This window comes from Notolabrus celidotus, chromosome 18 (genome assembly GCF_009762535.1).
Source record: "Notolabrus celidotus isolate fNotCel1 chromosome 18, fNotCel1.pri, whole genome shotgun sequence".
Classification (NCBI taxonomy): Eukaryota; Metazoa; Chordata; class Actinopteri; order Labriformes; family Labridae; genus Notolabrus; species Notolabrus celidotus.
Genome location: NC_048289.1, coordinates 6141970 through 6163321, shown reverse-complemented (window position 1 = coordinate 6163321; position 21352 = coordinate 6141970). Strand labels below are relative to the sequence as shown.

Sequence of the window (21352 nt, the reverse complement as noted above, 5' to 3'; positions counted from 1 at the left end):
CGCTAGTTAGCATAGCCACATAGCTACATGCTCGTAGCTGTGTACCAAGACACACGTCTACATACTGATAAATAAAACAACAAGAAACACTAAATCTATGACCAATCCTTCAGAAAGGTCCTGCTACAGGCGCCTCTCCGTCAGGATCAGATTCAGAGGGTTGAAGTAACGCGATCTCTGAGCAGCCGTGTATATTCAGCCAACATGTAAACATTAGATCAACGTGCTGGAGAGCCGAGGCACATCCACTTCCGGAGGGGGCGTGGTCAGAGGGAAAACAGAGTGTTCTGATGAGGAATGAAGAAAAGGACTTTTCAGGCAGGCCAAAATCTGATTTCAAAGTGTTTTTTTGAGCATAAACTTTAAATACATGTTTTTGGGACCTCTTAGACCAATATATATTGATGAAAAAAGCATGATATGTCCCCTTTAAACAATGATTTATTGGTCTACTGTCGCACCACTTTATTCTTTTTCATTTGCGTTTATTCTTTTTAATCTTTTGCGTTGTATTTTGTTTTTGCACTGTTAGAATTTCTACACTACTCTTCGTCTGCTATCAAAGGTTTATTTTATCTTCCAAATCCAGCCATGCTGTTGAATCCTGCCATGCTTCTCTTGTTGCACTATGTGAATGTGTTTTTAAAGGTGCTATAAAAATTTATGTACCAGTTAAAAACCGCCTTTGCTTAATTAATATTACTTTCAGCTCTGTGATGCAATGCCTGAATTGTTGGAGATAAGATTCAGTTGTAAGAGCCACATTTAAAAAAACTCATGTTCTTTATCGCAGAAAAAACTGACAGGAATGCAATGCCAAACTAATTGAGTGCATCATTTACCTCATTGAAAACGCAGAATGAAGAGAATGTCAACCCAGGTAGTGTTTCTTTGTGGTGGAAATGTCATGCAACAAAAAAAGGTTGGGTGGTTCTGCATGAACACAGTTTAAAATGTGTCGAGGACTATCAGGCTCTCAGTGGATCATCGTCACACCATCCCTTACACCGGGGTTTCATTCTGCTGTTGAAAGTAGGCACAACATTAGGACAATTCTACGGACCGTGTTTATTGAACCAGGAGGAAAAATAAAAAATAAATACATCAGCACCTAAAAGAAAATGACTTTAATCTCTGTTGTGATGAGTCACAAACAGCACATGACAGAAGAATCATCTCAAACATTTGACGGAACCTCCGTTAATAGATCTGCTGGGCAGTGATGTGTTCTTGCAGGCAATCGAAACTGTCCAAATGGGCATATTATTATTAAATGTGTCACTTAAAGAACGCCACTTTACACAGATTGGTGTTCTCTGAGAAAAATCTCATACCAGTTCATTCTGAAGGCATTTCAACAGAAAAATAACTCCAGCCTGAATTCCTTTTTTTGAATTAAGAAAGCTAACTCATGGCATCTAAGTGGAATTTAATGGGAACTAATATGTATATTTTTAATACATGGGAATGCATTGTGGTCAAAAAAATAAAAGCAAAACATGATTTATTCGACCTCCAAAATTGTGAAGATTCAACAAATTCCTCCCCCAGATTTATCAGGAAAAACAAAGCACATTTATTTCGATTGCAAATACTTTTACAAACGCTCAAGTCAATAACAGCCCACCACAAGAAGTCCGCTTCAGTATCATACAACGCCAAATCACAGGCAATTTTACACCTTCAGCTCGCATTCACCAATGTGTACACTTTTTTCTGTAGAAAACTTTCTCACTTTTTTTCTTCCTTTTTACAGAGTAATAAAAAAGTTAAGGCAAGATGCATCAAACAGAAATCCGAGGGCCGTGGACGAGCCTCTGCAGGGGTTCTGGTTCTGCTGCTTCTGGATCCAGAAGCAGGTCCCGCTCGCTCTCTGTCTCAGGCATCTTACTCTGACAGGAGGGGAGGAGGAAAAGGAGGAGGAGGAGGTGGAAGTTGATGGTGGGGTGGGATGGGGGTCATCAGAGGTGTCCACGTCCACTCCTCCTTCCCTCCGAACCCCGTCCATGAGTCTGCTGAAACTCTCCGCTTTGGCACTTAAGCTGGCAGACTCAGCTTCTTCCCTTTCAGAACTGAAACGAGACAAGAGAGGAGAACATTTAAAGCATGAAGAGCAAGGAGAACACAGACTGAGGGAGGAATACAAACATGGTAGTATAAGCTCTTCTATATCCACCCATACTGATCATTCATTCTTTTGAATCTGAGAGTTTGGAGAGTACCCTGATAATGATATTACTGACACTAGATTATGAGAAGAGAAACATAAAAACTCAGGTGTTCTTGGTTCAGGAGATTATACTAAGATTTGTATGGCCTGCAGAGCTCTCCTAAGAGTCTATAAATAAAATTGGTGACACTATTTTTACCCATCAGGACCCAGGAGTCGCTGTGCACTGCTGCCAAGACACTGCAGAATTAGAAGTTACATAAATAATGAGTTGGATGTGAACAAACACGAGAGAAAAAAAATTCCCTGGGGTGCCTCATAGCTCAAGGTGAGATGCCCTGTCTGGGGCAAGAGCTCACCCCGCCTGTTTTGGAGTGAGGTCTACCCTCCTCTCACACGGGACTTCCACCAGATCCGTGTCCGGTCTGTCTCCGATCCACTGCAGTCTGGCTCTGTGCTCTCTGCGGTTTGTTGTTGTAGTTAAGTGAAATACGATCTGGTGATAACACAGAGTGTTTTATTCTGAAAATTAGCCAGATGTTTTCATTTTGTTTTGGTGCCTGACTTCCAGTCCCGCTCCATCTGCTCTGTTGAGATTGATGCGTCATGCTCCGTCATCCGGCAAAAATAGAAGTCTTACATATCTGATACGTTGCATTCCGACCTGTCGGATCAGAGACGCAGCCGGAGCGCGACAGAGCGGATCCAGTGGGAGTTAACACATTGACAAGAATAGAGAAGGACCGGACACAGATCTGGTGGACTTTGGCCGCAAGATTTAAAGTGACACCCCTCACCTCAGCCTACGCCTCAGCAGTTTGAGTTGGGTGCCATGGGCTTGCACGGGCCAATGCATGTCACTCACGCTTTCTGTGTCAGTCGGAACCCCTTGCCATGGGTATACAGTGTATAACTTGGAGCTTGTGCATTGCAGTTTGATGTGTACAACAATCCACCAACCACTGTCCCAGGTTAGGGTTAGGGAGAAAACCCTGAGTGGGAAGGGTTAGGGAGAAAACCTGAGTGGTAAGGGTTAGGGCATGCCCCGTTTAGAGAGAGGCTTTAGTCCTCATCCCATCCATGGTACTTTGCTGAGCCTCATTCTTCACTCTTCACTGTCTCCCTTCAGCTGTCTTATCATTAAAATGCAAAATAACCCCCCATTTTCATTTTGATGTCTGCTGTAGCTGCCTGTATTATGATATGTAGATTTTACAGAACTGGATATTTGACTGAATATTTTATCTGTCTTCACTTGGATGAAGAAACTGCGATAATATAAATTGGAACAAGCAGATAACCCTCTGTTGATGGCAAGAAGCAGCATGGCCCGACCCCTCTGCGACTTAAAGAGCAAACCCCCTTTGGTGATTGTCAATGAAAGAAACGTGCAGCATCCCTCACCTTTTGTTACATACAAATAGAAGAAGTCGCAGTAGAGGATGGTCTGCACCACCCCAGCGACGATGGCGATCATGTCGAAGAATCCCTCGAAGTAGAACCTCCATATCCAGTTGATGAGGTAGAGCGCTCTGTAGAGTCCCAGGAAGAACAGGTAGTGGGTGGTGATGGTCTCGGCCTCGCCAGTCTTACTGATCATGAAGAGCTGGGGCAGGATGGCCACCGACTCCAGGTAGATGGAGAACGTCCACAGAATCTGGAGAGAGAGGAAGAAGCACTGATATGAGTATCCCTGCATACTTTTCACTGAAGCCTTTTTTCATCCCTGACTGAAAGATGTGTTTGTGTGAATGAATCTAACATGAGTCTGGTCCTGCTGGAGGTTTCTGCCTGTTAAAGGAAGTTTGTCCTTGCCACTGTAACTTGCTAAATGCTGCAAAGTGCTCTGCTCATGGTGGATTAAGATGAGATCAGACTGAGTCTTCTCTGTGAGATGGGACTGGAACTTATCCTGTCTTGATGATTGATTTAAGTTTTTCACAGTCACGTCCCTCACAGCTTGGAGATTTACCCTGTGGAGGTGGAGGGGATTTGCATGAAGTGATGCAGCATATTATTGGCTTGCTTTCGGTATCAGCAGATAGAAGCTTAAAATTGAAATCGGCAGATATGATGAAAACTTACGCACACCAACAACAAGCTTCAACATATCAGCTGTTTGGAAGTGTTTTGAAGTGTCAGAAACAGACAGAAAAATTGCTTTTTGAAAAGCTTGTGAGCACAGGTGCTGCAAGGAGGAGCAAAACAACACTCCTGTTACACTACAAATATAGGGTTGGACTCCTGGCCTCCCCCATTTGCTGCATGTCTTCCCTCACTCTCTACTCCCTACATTTCCTGTCTCTCTCCAGCTTTCCTATCAAATAAAGGCAAAAATGGCCAAAAATATGTATATTAAAAAAATTATTAATAATCAAAAATTAAAAGAAGCATCAATGTGAACAGGGCCAAGAGTGTCTGAACAGCAAGAAGAAAAATGTTTGTTTTCGGGACACATGAAGAGCAAGAGGGGCATTCTGTTACGAGAGAGACTTGGTGTTTTATTTAATTCAGTGAATGTTGTTTCTCTCTAAGACATGAATTGAAAAAAGGTGAAAAATATTGGAAGAACTGGATAACTTTTATGAACGTATAATAATGTCTTTATTTTCATATGTTCTGCTGTGGAAAAGGCCTTGTTTGTGCCTCCTGTGGACAATCTTGAATTAACAGGACCTTAAGGATTCTAAAGAAATTCTTGGACACTTAGGAGCTAGACAGTTCACCACCCCACTATTTGTTTGTTTGTTTGTTTTTTCTCCTCTCTGTCCCTTATTATGGTATATCATGTCAAACATTTTACCTCAATCATGATGACCTTGTCTGTCTTATGTTGTCAGTATTGTTTGTAAAATATTTGTTACAAAACAAGAAAAATGATACAAATATTGTGCATCCCTAATTGTTTGGTTTAAATGTCATCACCTCTGGGAAAAGATCCAGCTTATGTGTTCACACATGCAGCACACCCGGGGCAATATTAGAACATTTTAAGGAGTGCAGTTTAAGTCTTAATATGGCTTATTTCCTGTTCTGTTTTACACAACACGTTCTTCCTGAATCCAAAAAGTATTTCTTCTACATTTAAAATAATTTGCATCAGTCAGTCTGAAGGCAGCTGATGGATGACTTGCTAAGCTTTCAAATGCATGCAGTGAAAGATGGTCAGTATAAACAGAGAAACAGGACCATGCATACAAAGATCCCCTGCTCAGTTGGCTGGATAAGATGTGCACTCAGAGACATTTGTTTCTTAGTGAGTGTGAGTTTGTGCAGTGTATCTCTGACCTCCAGGGGAGAGAAGTCGTGGTTAACCAGGAAAGCCAGACCACCAACAGGGACAACCAGGAACTCCACCCTGAACGTGTCGTGGTTTCCATCATAGGTGGCCTTGAACTTCAGGTAGATCAGGTACACGGTGGCGTACGCACATCCGATGTAGATGATCTGAAAGAGAGACACCAGATGAAAGGTCAACATTCACAGTGTTCTCCGGTCTGATGTGATACAAACTGTAACAATACATTCAAGTCAGTTCATTCATCTTCCTTTAGTCAACACAGGTGTGTCTCCTCAGAGTGCGAGCAGAGCAGTGAGTGCTGCAGGATGTGAGTGTGAGGAGCAGCGTGGTGCGAGTGTTTCACCTTCATGCTGGTGTTGTAGAGGGAGATGAAGGAGGTGAGCAGGTCCAGGTAGCGAGTGGTGAACACTAAGGCGAACAGGACCTGACTCTTCCCAGAGATACCTGTGAGGGGACACCAGAGGACATTCAAAAATGATTACACATGTCAACACACCGATCACATAAATGAAGTCCTTTCTAGTGTTTGAAGGTGAAGGCTGCAGCTCTCCTCAGTTTTTGGTTCTCTTTCCTATTAGACTCACAGTGAGAAACTAACAGCACACCTCAAACCACAAAGCCTGCCCACATCCTATCACTACAGGACCAACAAAACTGTCAAGTCTTCCTTTCTGCAACACCACTTCCCCATAACATTGTGTTGCACTGAACAGGTAGAGCTCCACAGGAGCAGTCATGATGTTAAAAAGTGACACTGTAGTTTTCAGGCATGTGTGGCGTCAGTGTGGATCGTCATCCTTAGCTGCTCTGAAGCATGACGTCTCAGTGTTTGTCTTGTGTGTTGGCAAGTGACAACACATTCCCCTCAGACACACCCAGAGTCAGACTACAAGGAGGACCAAACCAGTGATCGTTACACCACTCACAGTCACAAATACACCTCAGTGACACCTGTGATCTGAATGTGCACGAGTTATAAAGACGACAAGTGATCCGATCTTTTCTTTGCATTTACACTCAGTGAGAAAAAGTGTTCTCTTTATCTTTACCAAGTTCAGATCTTTGTCCTGCAGAAGGAAAACCTCTCTGCAAACCTTGTGGACTTTGCAGCCAGACTTCTTTCTTTTGTTTTGTAACATCTTTTCACATGGACCTTCAGTATTTACTCAGTCCACTTTGCCCTGCACTGTCATCCTAATGTTAAACCATCGTGTTTCATGGCTAAGCTAGATTCAAGAGTTACATTCATCACACTCTCATACAGGTGGGCAGTGAAATGCAATGACTGTCCTTCAAGGTCATAGAAGAAAAACACTCTCAAAAGGCATACATACATATACCTATTATATTTGTCTGCATACAGACATATTACAAACCCACATGTGTGTATTTATTCATAAAGCATACAATCTGTCACAAACCATGTAAACCTCTTACTACTAAATAACATTTGCTTACTGCCTGTATTTACAACTCTTTACAACATTTGCAGCATTTGTATATACCTTCACATTTTTAAATTTGGTATTCTAATTTTTGTATCTATTTATTTTTATCTTTAACAAATTATTTTGTATCTATTTATTCTTATTTTGTTTATACTTATTCAAAATTTTATTTTAACTTTTTTCAAATGTACTCTATTTGTGGTCCATTATTCTTGTACTATTCTTGCTGCTATGTCTGTGTTGCTGCAACAATTTAATTTTTAGGTATTTTCTTATCTTATCATGTACATGAAGTAAGAATGTAGAAATACAAGAAGAAAAAATGCAATTATAAAAATATTAAAATGCAAAAGCATCAAAGTGCAGTGTGCAGTATTTATGTGCTGCTGTGTGCAGAATGTTAATATTTCAAGTAGGGCAGCAAGATAGGAGAATAACTGACACAGCATTCTGTAACTGTCTGTGATGTTCATTGAAGAAGTGAAGGAAATTAAAGCATATAAATGTGGAGTGTTTGCCATACAGTGAACATATATACATACCCACACTGGGTTCAAACCTTTAACAGCTAATCTGACACAAGGTCTGCACAGTGTGAAGAAAAGCAATGTGTGATAATAACACTGTGTGGTGAATAAACACAAATCAAAGAGAGCTTATTAATTAACTCTGTTTCTGTTGTCTACCTGCTGTTCTATACATCACCTCTGTTTGCATCGTGCTTCCCCTGAGACAAAACAGGTTCTTCATCACTGAATCATCACCAGTTAATCTGAGGTTAGCTGACTAAAGCTTCATTTGAACACATCAAGAGATGCATGGACATACTTAGTCCTCCATCTAACAGGTGAAATAAACATGCTGAGTGAGAAGAACAGATAGATCTTAAACAGTCAATGATTCACTCATTCATTTCAATAAGGTACGGTTTATGCAAATGTTCATAATATGATTTATTGTGTACTCCTAATTCATAGTCACAAAAACAGATAACACCATACAAGCTTACACAAAGTGTGCTCAGGAGTATCTTTGATCAGAGGTCAGAGAGGGTAGTACTCTGAGTGTTTACACCCTCAGATGCACACACTGTGGAAGGCAAAGACTCCCTCCAGACGCAGTCATGCAGACTGTTTCATTTGAATAGTAAAATGATGCGTTTTTCTCATCCAAAGGGAGACTATGTAGGAAAAAACAATGTAAATGTGGTTGTAGACTAGCTCTGTCCATTAAAAACCCAGTGTAGTCATGGCAGATCTCTAACATGCCATTGATCTGAGCCCTGATCATAACTGTCTTGTATGTAGATGTGTCTGCTTTAATCTTTGCTGCAGACAGCAGCAGTGGCATAGCTCAGATTACTGCTTGTCTTGGAGTGATACAGCTCTAACCTTTGACCAGGAGAACACAGCAGGGTTTGATCCTGATAATACAGGACTCAGGAGGCAGCAAACTTCTCCTTGCTGCTCCAGTCAATGTGTCTCCAGCTGTCAACCTGTGAGGACTGACTGCTGCCACGTCAGAGGGGTCACCCACTCACAACCTCACTACTAAGAGGAATGAATAACAGGGGAAGATCAACACAGTTTACACCTATCATTTATAGGACGGAGGCCCAGCAGGGACAAACTATGTATGATGTGGCCCTCCGGTCTCAAGTTATGAACTGTGAGGGTCATACTGTGAAGAAGAGACAATCACCCCTTTAAATATCTCATACAAACAGAATCATTGGTCTATTGTCACCCTGCATGAAGTCCTTTCCTCAAAGTGTCTGTCAGATTTTAACATCCAGTGTTAGTGGCAAGCTGTTAGCCACGTTAGCCGAAACCAGCTCCCGAGCTCTGACTGCAGGAGAAGTTACACAGTAAAAACGTTCCCAAGTGTATTTCCATGTTGCTTTTTAAACGACTAATTAAATCTTGTAAGTGTTGGATAACTGTAAGTAAAGGATTTTGACCACTCACCGGCACACGACCTGGTTTTCCATATCTTGAGCAGCAGGATGATGATGGCTGCTAGATGGGAGAGATCGCCGGTTAGCCTAAAAATGTTCATGTTTGAATCGGAGCTCCGGCAGACGTTAGCTGGGTAAAGACTCTACAGAGAGCTCGGTTCGTCCCCTGATTAGATTAATTTCTGCCCTGACAGTGTTCAGTGACACTGTGACACTAAAAGAGACCGATTCGGGCTTCAGGAGATGGGAAAATGGCGAGCAAAGCGCGACGTGGCTCGGGGACGTGGCCAGCGCATCGGTATCCAATGCTAGACGTGAAGCGCTCCGGAGCTCAGCCAATCAGAGTCCGAGGATTCCTCATTTGCATACATTATGCTGTGCGAGTGCTGCCTTCAAGTACAGGGGGAAAAGTAGTAAAGTTGACGTTTTCCTCCTGGCTTAAACAGGAAATGCATATGATGGGAAATAATTATTTATTATTTAATCATAGTTTAATTTAACAGCGTCTTTATTTTATTGTATTTTCAATATTATCTATTTTCTTAATAATCTTTTATTTTAGATTATTACCATTTATTATCATTGTTTGAATTTTCATTCAATTATTTTGTTTTCTTATACAAACAAAACATCCCTTGCTTTAACTGTTTACATTGATCTTCTGTATGTAATGTATAAAAATTCAAATAAACAGATCTTTGAAAAAAAAAATATATTTACAGCATTTATAGCTCATGTTCATCTTTTTAAACTGTCATATTCACTCTGATGACACCTCTTCACTGAACTTTAACTTATCCTGTTAATTTTATTTTTATTTATTAATTACTCTGTATCATGCCTTGTGGATTTTATCAGCATAATTTGATATTTTTCTTCTTTTAAACTTTGCCCTGTACGGAGACCTTGAGTGCTAAGATAGGCGCCGTTAAATAAAATGCATATATTATTATTATGTTTAACTTTATGAACGGATGAACATAAACATTGGACAGTTTAGAGAGATTATTGGCTCTATTATATAATATTTTGCAATTAAATTATGTGGTCTGGATGACATTTTCAACCACTTTGAAAAAGTGCAGCATCCTAAAGCGGAGACGAATCAAGAGACCAAAGGTTGCATATTAGCAAGAGATGTAATATATTGGATTCAAACAACAAGCCAGTTTAGAAATGTTTTTTAAAGTGGGACTCCACTGACTGCAAAAAAGTCTGATAGTTGAGACAGATTCAAAATGACCCTTCTTCCTGGTTGATTTATTACTTGAGATAAGGTTATCTTAACATGTTTTCGGTCTCAATCACTACTTTCAGGATTTGTAAACATGGTCCTATGCACTGTTATATGACAATATAGCAAGGTATGCTTTATGAACTTATACTTCATCATTTATCTCTGCCTGTTGACACCATAGAAACAAATCAGCACTGATAAATTGCTGAGATACAAATAAACTGGGATACATTGCCCAGGCCAGACAGACTATCACAAACATAGGATAAAGGATACATAATACAGACAGGACATCCATTGTGAGTCCAAAAGCAGTCCCAGGATGTGGTACCACCTTCTGTATTACCTTTTAATCTGTGCAGCATGGATTCGTAAGATACTGTCTCTACCATTGCATCTACCCAGTCTTTCAGGATTGGGCTTATGTCAGTTTTCCAGAGTCGTAAAATAATTCTGGATGCAGTGATCAAATAACCATAATAACAGAAAATGCACTCTTTGAAATATTCTGTATTTGAGATTATTGTTTTTTTCTACATTATTATATTTCCTCTATAAACTGTTGCATAAATATTCAACAGAATGCAGGGAATTTAGTATTGTATGCAAAAAAGTCTTAAAGGAGAACCCCCAGAGCCCCCTCTTGCAGAGTGACATGCGGAAAAGGGGCCAAGAGTTAAAATCAAACTGGCTGCTTTAGGACTACAGCCTCTGTACATGGGGCGTGCGACTTGACCACAAGCCGTCCTGACATCAGTGTTATTGTGATATCCTGGATAAGTGGATGAGTCAGAGTCCTAGTCAATGAGAATATATCATTGCCAAGGAGATGCTACCAACTGTTGAATCAGAGGGAATATTTGCTTTAGCTGTATAAATAAATCACTTTCAGATCAATACATTATCTTTCAATCAAAACTGAGAGTCTATTTGTTTTTGTTTTGAGTTGTTAGCCGGGTAATAAGCAGGATAAAGCATAGTGAGCGTTATGTTTGTTATAGCAGAGAAGCACATTCAGGGTGAACAAGACCCCTCTGCTTTGCTTCATGCTCACCTTGTCAGGACTCCAATCTGCCTTGACCAGCCACTCTCTAAACGTTACATCTTACTTATGGTTAGTGAAACGCTGAGAATTTAACAACATGGGCTCATTAGACCACTTCCTAAATCTCTTCTGTTGTTAAGTCCAGCTTCTTCCAGCTGAGACTTATAGCTAAGGTAAAAGCCTCCCTCCCTCCCTCCCAAAGACTTAGAGAGAGTGGTACATCATGCCTTTATTACTTCTAGGCTTGATTATTATAATACCCTGTATCTGGGCTTAGACGTGTTGTCTATTCATTTCCTGCAGCTTGCTCAAAACGCTGCTGCTCGCCTCCTGACTGTCAGGAAAATGAGGGAGCACATCACACCTGTGCTGCATGCTCTCCACTGGCTCCCAGTCCGTCACAGGATTGATTTTAAAGTTGCACTTTTAACGTACAAGGCCCTAAATGGATTGGCACCATCCTAATGGCCGATATCATTTATGTTCACAACCCAGCTCAAGCACTGAGGTCAAGAAACCAGCTGCTCCTGGATGTGCCTAAAAGTCAGCTTTAAACCTTGGGGGACCAAGCCTTTGCAGCAGCTGCCCCCAAGCTCTGGAATGGCTTGCCACTCCAGTTATGATCTTCCCCCCAGTGTTGAATGTTTTAAATCTTTGTTGAAGACACATCTCTTCTCTTTGGCCTTTACCTTGTAAGGAGGACATTAAAATCCCTTTATGTTGTGTTGTTTATTGTTGTCTTCATGTACTTTTTACCTTGTAAAGCACTTTGGCCAACACTGGTTGTTTTTAAATGTGCTATATAAATAAAGTTGACTTGACTTGATAGAAAAAAAGACATATTTGATAATCGGCTACCAACCATTTCAACAAATACAGTTTGCATTAAGCCGCTCTCTAGGTTACAGTTTGTTAAGGTTGCAACGGACGTAAAGTGGCGTGGCAGGTGAGATGTTTGATGGTTCCTCCAGACTTTCTTTTAACCTTACATTCTCTTTTAGTCAAGGTTCAGTCTCGGGATGACAGAGTTATATGATTTTTCAGACTCCCAGTCTTTATGATTTATGACCGCAGGATGACGTTATAAAAAACATTTGAGCTTTCCATCCTGACACCTTGAGTGTGATATCAGAGGAAGGTTGTATCCTTGTGAATAAGGTGAATTGTAGGCCTATAACGTTTAACGCAGATATCATTTTGCACAATCAGGGAGAATAAAACTCACCTAGTTGAGAGCCCTGGGACTAATATCCTCTAATTTAAATACACCTCACATTTATCAGTGACATGGAAAAAAAGAGCTGAGACTTCTTGAAAATATGGTACTTCTTTATTTTGGAGTCCACATCATACTCTGTCAATACAAATACGGTTTGAGTTATGGCACAGTTTGAGTTGTTTGTTGGAGTAACATCAGGAGAACATCACACCACAGAGAGACCATGAATCTTACAAAAAACAAGGAATGAAAACACCCCCTTACGTACAAAAAGTTTGACCTCACTCACTGTTTAGTCCACTTTGGGAATTTGCTGCTACAGTCCCACTAGATCCAGCACAACCAGGAGCTAATGGAGGCTAATGCTAGCCTGTTAGCATACTGTGGATAGTTTCTGCCAACAGTTTTTACAGCTTTGTGAGTTTGACTACAGTTGTATTGTGATGACTACCTGCTCCACGGAGCTTTAAGCCTGCGACTTCTGGTACTTTCCTTAAGCTAGTTTCTAGCCACAGCCCACACAGAAGCTGTTAAAGTTAAAGTTAGCAACTAGCTGCAGGAGATAGTGCAAAATCTTTGCAACTCAAGTTTTATAAAATTTCAGCAATATGTTTTTCAAGCATGTAATAAAACACAGCTTCAGTTAGATGTAAGAAGTAAAGCTAAGATAGAGTATTAGGACTACATTCAAGACGGGTCATCTCAGGTTTTGATGGTTAAGAGTCAATTTTACAAAAATAAAGTCATCATTTCATGAGAAAAAACCTGTTTGGTTATTTCAGGAGAACAGCCTGTGTTAGAATGAGGAATGTGGAGCATCTTGTAAAGTTATACTTCAGTACAAGTTTCATAATTCATGAATATTTAAACTTTTGGCTTGAAGATGTGAAATAAACTGAATCGTCTCTGGAGAAAGGTGGTCCAACAGGCGGCCTCGTAATATTACATTTGTAATTTCCCCCTTTTCTCTTAAAATTAGGACTTTATTCTTGTAACGCTACATCTTTATTCTCATAAAATGATGACTTCATTCTTGAAACATTTAAATTTGAATCTCTCAGGACTTCACCGTCATAACAAGACTTTTTGGGGGGGGAAATTGTGTTTGTTTGCTTGTTTTTCTCTTGTTTTTCTCCATACTATGACTTCGGTATCATAATTTCATCTCCCATAACCTCCTTGTAAAATTCTGACTCTGCCTTTATATATTGCATATTCACTCAAATCTTGTAAAATAGTATTCCTGTCATAATATGACTTCGGCTGTTTTTGAAACCGCCTGCTGCATACTACCTACTGTGTTTGAAGGTAGTATGTAGTATGACTTTTATTTGTGTTTTGCAGGAAGGTGGGTCAGGTGTCGCTGGATTTCTGGTTTTAGAAAGCGGAAGTAAGCAACGGCCAAGCTGATAAACTGCTTCTTTAGCATCACTTACGATTTAAAAATGGTTTAAATTTAAAAAAGAAGAATTGTAACGTTAGTGCATTGCATTGTGGGAAACAGTATGCAAGGGAGACTGATCTGCTGCATACTGAGACATTTTCCCAAATCAGTAGGACATCTGGGGAGTTTTGGCATACTGCAGAATTTGCTCTTGTTCACATACTACATACTGAATTTTGGCCAAATCGGAACGTACTGCTAGTATAGTATGGTCAGAGGTTTAAAAAACAGCCTTGATGTTTTATTAGCGCCTCACTTATATTCTAGCTTCATATTCTCTCACAACTTAATTCTTCAAAAACCAAGACTTTATTCTTTAAATGTTATGACTTTTTTAGTCTCATATCAGAACTTTACATTCATATTATGACTGTATATTTTGGACATTTAAATCTCTAAGAACTTTAATTGTGGGTTTACAATTTTTCCTCACAATTGAACAACTTTTTTGTAATATGATGTTTTTAGAATAATTTGACTTTGGTGTCATACTATTACTACTTCATTAATCCATAACTACCTTGTAAAATTAAGACTTCATTTTCGATTTAAGCGATTTTAATCCCTACGGCTTTATTCTTGCTAATCTACTTTATCTATTTGTAAAGTTTCTGTAATACTCTGTCATAAAGTAATCACTCAGTAAAGGTTAAAATCAAGTGTGTTCATGCACTGGTCCCTCACATCAGATTGGACAAGACAAGATAGCCATGATTGATGATTATCTCCATACAGTATTAAAGACTGATGAAACACTAACATTAAACACTGATGACTTTACAGCACAAACACCAACAACATGTTGATATGTCTTTAAAGAATTGATCTTTGTCAGCATTTCAGAGAGGCAAAGTGCCATTCTGTTTTGTTTTTTTTTGCTTTAAAGTCGAGGTATCACTGTCACACATGATGGCTGGTGAATGTAGGAGCTACAGTACCTGAGCTTCACCTCAGACTCACTATTTCTAAACAGGTCAGAAATACTGGGTTTTTATGAATGAAGCTTCTGATAATTGCACAAAGATCCGTTCAGGAGCGGAAGTCGTCTTCAGACGCTCCCACAGAGCGTCTGGTGTTCAATAAACAGACACTGAACTCTCCTCTGAGGCCTTCAGGACGAACACAGCATCATCCAGGACGTAGTAATCGTTGTACATGTCTCCTTCACAGAGGTACGGCAACCGTGTCACAGCCTCCACCTCAAACCCCGCCCTCCGGAACACCTCATTGGACAGGTTGGTCACTTGCTCCTCCCATGTTTTTCCTTTTACTTTGAGGTGATTTGTGGGACGCTGCCATCTTCCTCCTGAGACAGATACAAACAAGCGTTAACCTCCCATCTTAAAATATGAAACCCATGTGGAAGTGCTAAAAACTGGCTGCAGAAACACTGGAAACCACATACACACCCATTTAAAAAAGACGATCTTTACAGCAGAAATAAACATGTTTACAGCCTGGTACAAAAAAGCAGTCTTCTAATCCGTCACGGATACTACGTCCATTGATTATACAGTTTATGGTCTCAGATGTCAATCCCAAATACAGAGTGTGTAAAACAAAAAGTTCATGCTTACTAAGCATAATGTCCATTTTTTATCAGAACAATATCTAGATATATAATACTTGTTGTACATTATTAACAAGAAAAAACAGCTATTTCTTCAGGTGAAATCTCAGAAAATCTGTCAATGTTTTCCAAGCAAACTGCTATGTGAAATCTATTTAAAGAGTAAACTCTGAGTAATCAAACAATAACAGGATCTGAGTTTACCACAGGGCCTGTACAAGCAACAAATAAGCCCACATGTTTTAATTAAGTTGGCACAAAAGAGTAAACATTCTCCTCTATCAGAGAAAATTAAAAACACTGCATGTTCACAGCAAACGCACAATATATGCATCGGTCAGATAAGGAATGTATTCATTTGAATATTGAATAATGTGTTATCCAGTATTTCATTTTTATCTGGTAAAATCACCTGATAAAAAATACTTTCATTTACTTATTTAGAGCGAGCTGATGGGAGTAAAAATGGCATTTTAGATGTGGATGTTTATCAATGCTTCAGAGGAGGATAACATGAATGCAATTTGCAAAACATGCCGCAAGAACTCTGAGCTAGCATTTTACCAAAACACTGATAGAATCCCAGTGTATCAGTTCCCCCCGGCAGTCTAAGCCTATAATAGCATAACTAAAAGCTGGTCCAAGCCTGAGCCAGCTCTAACTATAAGCTTTATCAAAGAGGATAGTTTGAAGCCTACTCTTAAAAGTAGAGAGGGTGTCTGCCTCCCGGACCCTGACTGGTCAGTGATTCCAAAAGAGAGGGGCTTGATAACTGAAGGTTCTACCTCCCATACTACTTTTAAAGACTTTTGGTATGACAAGAAGGCCTGCGTGTTGGGAGCGTAGCGTTCTAGAGGGGTAGTAGGGCACTATGAGCTCTTTAAGATATGAAGGCATCTGATCATTAAGGGCTTTGTGGGTCAGAAGAAGGATTTTAAATTCTATTCTAGAGTGAAGCTTCGCATCAGAGTCTTGTCTGACCCCAAAATGATTTGTGTATACAGTTTTAGCAGTCGATTTAACATGAAACTGTCCTCATTCAGCTCTCCTTCTTCTCTGAGCTCTATTTGGAGCAGTATCTTGAGTCTACTCTGCAGACGTCTCTCTACCTGCCCTGTATGACGTGATCTCTACACACACATCCACAACAATGTCAGGGACAGAAGTTTGACCACAAGCATAGGGACTTCTAACGTGAGTCCATTGATATGCAGATAAATAAATAATCTATATTATTGGTCCATAATGTCAAATCAAAAATCGTTCCAGTACTTTTAAGAATTTACAAAGTATCAGAAAACATAATGTTTGAACTAAAGTGGATCAGAAGTTTGTTTTAACGTATCAGTCAACCTGTATTTTGTAGTAACATAGAAGTGCAACAAGAGGGCAGCAACAATCTAGAGCAAGGCCTTGTTCTTGTAGACTGAAGTTTGTCAAGATGTGCTTTTAAATTAATTTGTGCTTTAGACATATTATTAATTAACTGATTGCTTGCAAAATTAAGCTTTGTCTTTATTATAAATCAGAGCTGAGCTGATGGAAATAAAGGCCCAGATCATTATTGAGGGATAACAGAATGTCTACACACACACACACACACACACACAGTTTGTACTGACCGACTTCCACGTAAGGCTGGAAGGGAAGCACTGCAGCCAGGATGAGCCTCCCTGTGTTGGGAACAAGTGATCGCTTGATGTCCTGCAGGAGATGCAGAGGGTCGTCACAGCGGTCCAGCAGGTTCAGACAGCTGACCAGATCGTACTGGAAACCAGTCTGCTGCCACTCGTCGATGCCCAGCACTCTGAAAACCACAAACACAGGGATCTTCAGAAATAACCTGAAACTATTACAAGACTTCACTCACTGATCACCTTAACGCTTTGATCTCTACATGACGTGATGAGCTGAGGAACTCATGGTGCACATGTGCTTAGATTTTGGTCTGCCAAAGCTCTGAGTCTGAAACATTCCCAGGGTTTCCTACTCACTTGTAATTCCTCCTCTGAAGATGCCACTTCATGGGCACAGAGACCTCTGTTGCATAGACTTCTCTAAAATGAGCTCCCATCACCTCTGTGACGCCTCCGTCCCCCGCTCCGAGGTCCAGCAGTCTCTCGGCCCTCCACTCTGGACCGATTCGGAGCAGCCGCCTGAACTGCTCCTCAGAGAACACAAACATGGAGCCGCGACCCAGAAACCTGAGACAGAGCGAACAGAGTCAGAGGAGGACACGGTGCAGGTGAAACAGAGACGGAGTCTGTGATACTCACCCATTAATGGAGGTGCGTGACACCAACGGACTGAGGACCGTGGAGACAAACGAGTGGTAGAGCTGAGTGAACATCCAGCCGGACTTCTCCACACTCTTCTTCAGGAAAGCTTTGGTACCTGAGTCCAGGTGACTCTGGATGAACAGGGGCTCTACTGATTCTCCAAGCACTTCCGGACAGCACCTGTACCACTGGAACCACAGGAGGAAGGATTACATGTGACCCAAGTCCACACATCATTCATCACAAAAAGGTTCATGATTTATGTGGATATAGTATTCTGAAGATCCTCATTACTGAAACTGTAGCACCCTTAAAGAGATAGTCAACATTTTTACAGGGGCTTCAGTTTGACATCCTTCTGAGAAACAAACGCTGAACATTATTGTGTTGAATTGATGTGTTTATGATCTATTTAGCTTTTAAAAGAAGAAACTCTGTGCATCACAATCACCATGCACAGTATGGAGCTGCAAGAATCTGAGAAAACAGTAGAAATTAGATTAATTAAAAACTTTTGAGGGTTAAAGATGTGAAGATATCTACAAGTCCAGATTAAAACTTCAAATCTAAGAAGTCTTCATGTTTGATGGTAAAGACAAAATGTCAAGGATTGTTGCACGTAGGAGGATAATTATGGAAAAAATTTACAATACTTATAAACAATGAAACTACAAAAAATAAAGTCAATTTAATTTAAAGTCGAAGGTGTAAGTTAAGCTAGGCATAAATAAATAGAGGAGGAAGACTACATATTGTAAAAATGTGAAGAATAATTTTAAAATGTTTAAAATAAAGTTTTAGTTCAAAGCAAGACCCAAAAAATAACAACACAAGGCTGAGGCAGATATTCTTTTTTTTACTGTTTCACTTCCTGTACTCATTTGTACAGAAGCCCTAAAAGAACACGATTAAATACATTTCATTTTCTCTGTTTTCTCAAGACAACGTAATTTTGTCGTAATCTCGAGATCTCGACTTATTCTTCTTGTGATAATGTGATCATTCATCTCATTTTATCAGGAGAATGAAGCTCGTTTTTTGTGGTTTTGATCTTCAACCCATAAGATAAATGTCTCATAACAACATGTCGTTTCATTCTTTACTAAGGCAAAACTTCCTAAACAATGTTTGTGGAAAAAACAAAAAAACAAAATAATTTAAGAAACTGATAACAGACCTTTCTTATTACCTGAATATGTATAAATGTGCTCCTTTTATGTTTAGTGCGAAACCCCTAAAAGAACATGATTAATTACATTCTATTTTATCAGTTTCCTCAAGATAACAAGTTAAATTAAATTGTTTTCTTGAGATCTCAACTTATTTTTCTCATTATCTTGAGAAAATAAAGCAATTTATCTTGTGATAACGAAAAGAATAAGTTGTGATCTTTAGAAAACAAGTGAAACTAACTCATTATTACGAGAAAACTAATAAAATTAAATGTATTTCATCATTGATAAAGTATTTCTGATTCTGTTGTCCTTTTAGGGCTTCTGTACACTAAGGACCTTTACACCAAATTGCAAGCTATGGAGGGGGATTAAGGCCACTGAAAAAATACTTTAGGGAGGGTGGGTTAGCAAGACTTAATTATTGTACACTTTAAACTTTTAACTCTGAGATTAAAGTCAGATGTGATAAACTTTAATCTTAGAATTCTGAGATTTAAAAAGTACACCTTAAATTTATTTTTTCAGTGGCCCCTTATACTCAAACTGATGAATCACACCGGGCAGAATTTTACACCAATTCAAGTCTTTTTTTTTTACTACAATTTTTTTTAAAGAAAAATTAGGATAATTCCCTCATATCCTCTCCTTTATATCCTTCTGTATAAATAATAATAATCTTTAACTATATTGCACTTTTCAAAACAGGGTTACAAAGTGCTTTACAAATAGGTCATGAACTAAAAGACAATAAAGGAGAAATGTGAGGAGGAAAATGAAAAGAATAAAAAGAATACAAAACAATAACCTGCAGGGAGGTGACAGTAAGAAGAAATGACAGAAAGGAAAATGTTCTTTTTTCTCCAGGTTTTCTGTAAACTGGTGAAATCCTGACCTCTGTAGTTTACCAATAGTAGCAGACACCACGTGCACGTCTTGTGCTCACCTGAACATTGACTATATTAGAAATGATCAAACAAAACAAGGCAGGCTGAAAGACAGGACTGAGGATCAATAATTCATACCTCTTGTGCATCGCTCGCAGCCGCCTCGCTCTCGCTCACCATGTTCATGAACAGAGAGCGGACCAGCGGACTGCGGACGTACTTCCCGGTCCACATCCTCCTGATGGAGAGCAGGAAGGCGATGTACCCCAGCACCCAGGCTACAAAAACCAAAGTCCTCAGCTGTAGATGACACATAACGGGGACAGTGAGCCTGAGCAGCGGACAGCAGCCGCAGTGTGTGCAGAGGACAGCTCTGAGGTGTGGTTAATATTAGATGATGATACAGAAGGTACAGGTAGCCAATGGTAAACCAACACGCCGGGGCATGTCTCCAAACACACTAACAAACCTGAGGGCGCGGTGGACTTAAGACTGCCCGCTGCTATTTACTCTTCATCTTACTCCTGTCAATCCATTGTCAGTTCAGTGCAAACAAATATTTATATTGTCTTACATCTGTGTGGTGTCAGCCCATTTTCACAACAAAAAGACACATCCGCATTCCGCAGCAGCTGCACTTCCGGTGTCACTGTAAAATGTGTCCCCCTCTACTTCAGTCAATGCGTCCAGAGATCCTACAAAACGGAGATGGTGCATCACACGCAGCGAGGAGGGTGTAAAACAAGCGTTTGAAGCTCAAACTCATCTTTTTTTTTTTTTTTTTTAAACTCGATTTAAACTTGACAGGACATCATCAGAGACAATAGTTGTTATATTTTATTTTACTTTATTTTATTTTATTTTATTTTATTATATTTTACCCTCGTCATTGCTATTATTATTGTTATTATATTTTTTAACTATGTTAGTACATTGTTGTATTCCCCTGTCCCGTGTTGTAAGCTGCTGTAACAAAAGAATTTCCCCCAACGGAGGACAAATAAAGTATATCTTATCTTATCTTATCTTATCTTATCTTAATACATTAGCACAGACAAGCTTTAAAGCTGCTGTTGGTAGGAATGGTGTAAAAAATGTTACTTTTTTTCTTCTGGGTTTGGAGAAATGGTCATAATACCAATCGGTACTCATTGGTAAGTGAAGCAATTTGAGACTATTGCGAAATCTCTGCGTTTTCCAATGTCTTTGTATCAAGCAGTGTTATTATTGAAAATAAGTAACAACAAAATAATACAAGAGAAGAAAGCAAATAAAACACATTTCTTAGGTTTTTTGTAGTAAGTTTAGATTCCTCTACTAGATATTAATTATTTTCCTACGTAACTTTTGGTGTTAGAGAATAATGTCATTGCACCTTAAATAAAATATAGGAAATAGGCATTGGTGGACAGTAACAAAGTACATTTACATGTCTGTCTAACATGAGTCTGGTCCTGCTGGAGGTTTCTGCCTGTTAAAGGAAGTTTGTCCTTGCCACTGTAACTTGCTAAATGCTGCAAAGTGCTCTGCTCATGGTGGATTAAGATGAGATCAGACTGAGTCCTGTCTGTAAGATGGGATTGATTAACAAGCAGACAGACAGAAAAAAAGATTATATTTACC

At 39.6% G+C, this 21352-nt stretch overlaps 2 protein-coding genes across 4 annotated transcripts; both read right to left on the bottom strand.

Moving 5' to 3' along the window:
* Nucleotides 1–1048: 1048 nt before the first annotated feature.
* kdelr2b (KDEL endoplasmic reticulum protein retention receptor 2b) lies at nt 1049–9213 on the bottom strand. The gene is made up of 5 exons (XM_034708330.1): nt 8887–9213; nt 5815–5915; nt 5459–5617; nt 3575–3827; nt 1049–2072 (listed from the first exon to the last, which is right to left on the bottom strand). The coding sequence occupies exons 1-5, from the start codon at nt 8975–8977 to the stop codon at nt 2038–2040; spliced, it is 639 nt and encodes a 212-aa protein (XP_034564221.1). The 5' UTR covers nt 8978–9213; the 3' UTR covers nt 1049–2037.
* Nucleotides 9214–12469: 3256 nt separating this feature from the next.
* On the bottom strand, nt 12470–20382 carry mettl9 (methyltransferase like 9). 3 transcript variants are annotated; one of them, XM_034708796.1, is made up of 6 exons: nt 20199–20382; nt 19868–20029; nt 17668–17858; nt 17386–17595; nt 17014–17198; nt 12470–15127 (listed from the first exon to the last, which is right to left on the bottom strand). In XM_034708796.1, exons 2-6 carry the CDS (start codon nt 19961–19963, stop codon nt 14898–14900), a joined length of 912 nt encoding a protein of 303 aa, XP_034564687.1. In that variant the 5' UTR covers nt 19964–20029; nt 20199–20382; the 3' UTR covers nt 12470–14897. The 3 variants fall into 3 exon arrangements, with proteins under 3 accessions (XP_034564687.1, XP_034564686.1, XP_034564685.1); XM_034708795.1 differs by having other exon boundaries at nt 20304–20377; XM_034708794.1 differs by having other exon boundaries at nt 19868–20369.
* Between the last annotated feature and the right edge of the window lie 970 nt (nt 20383–21352).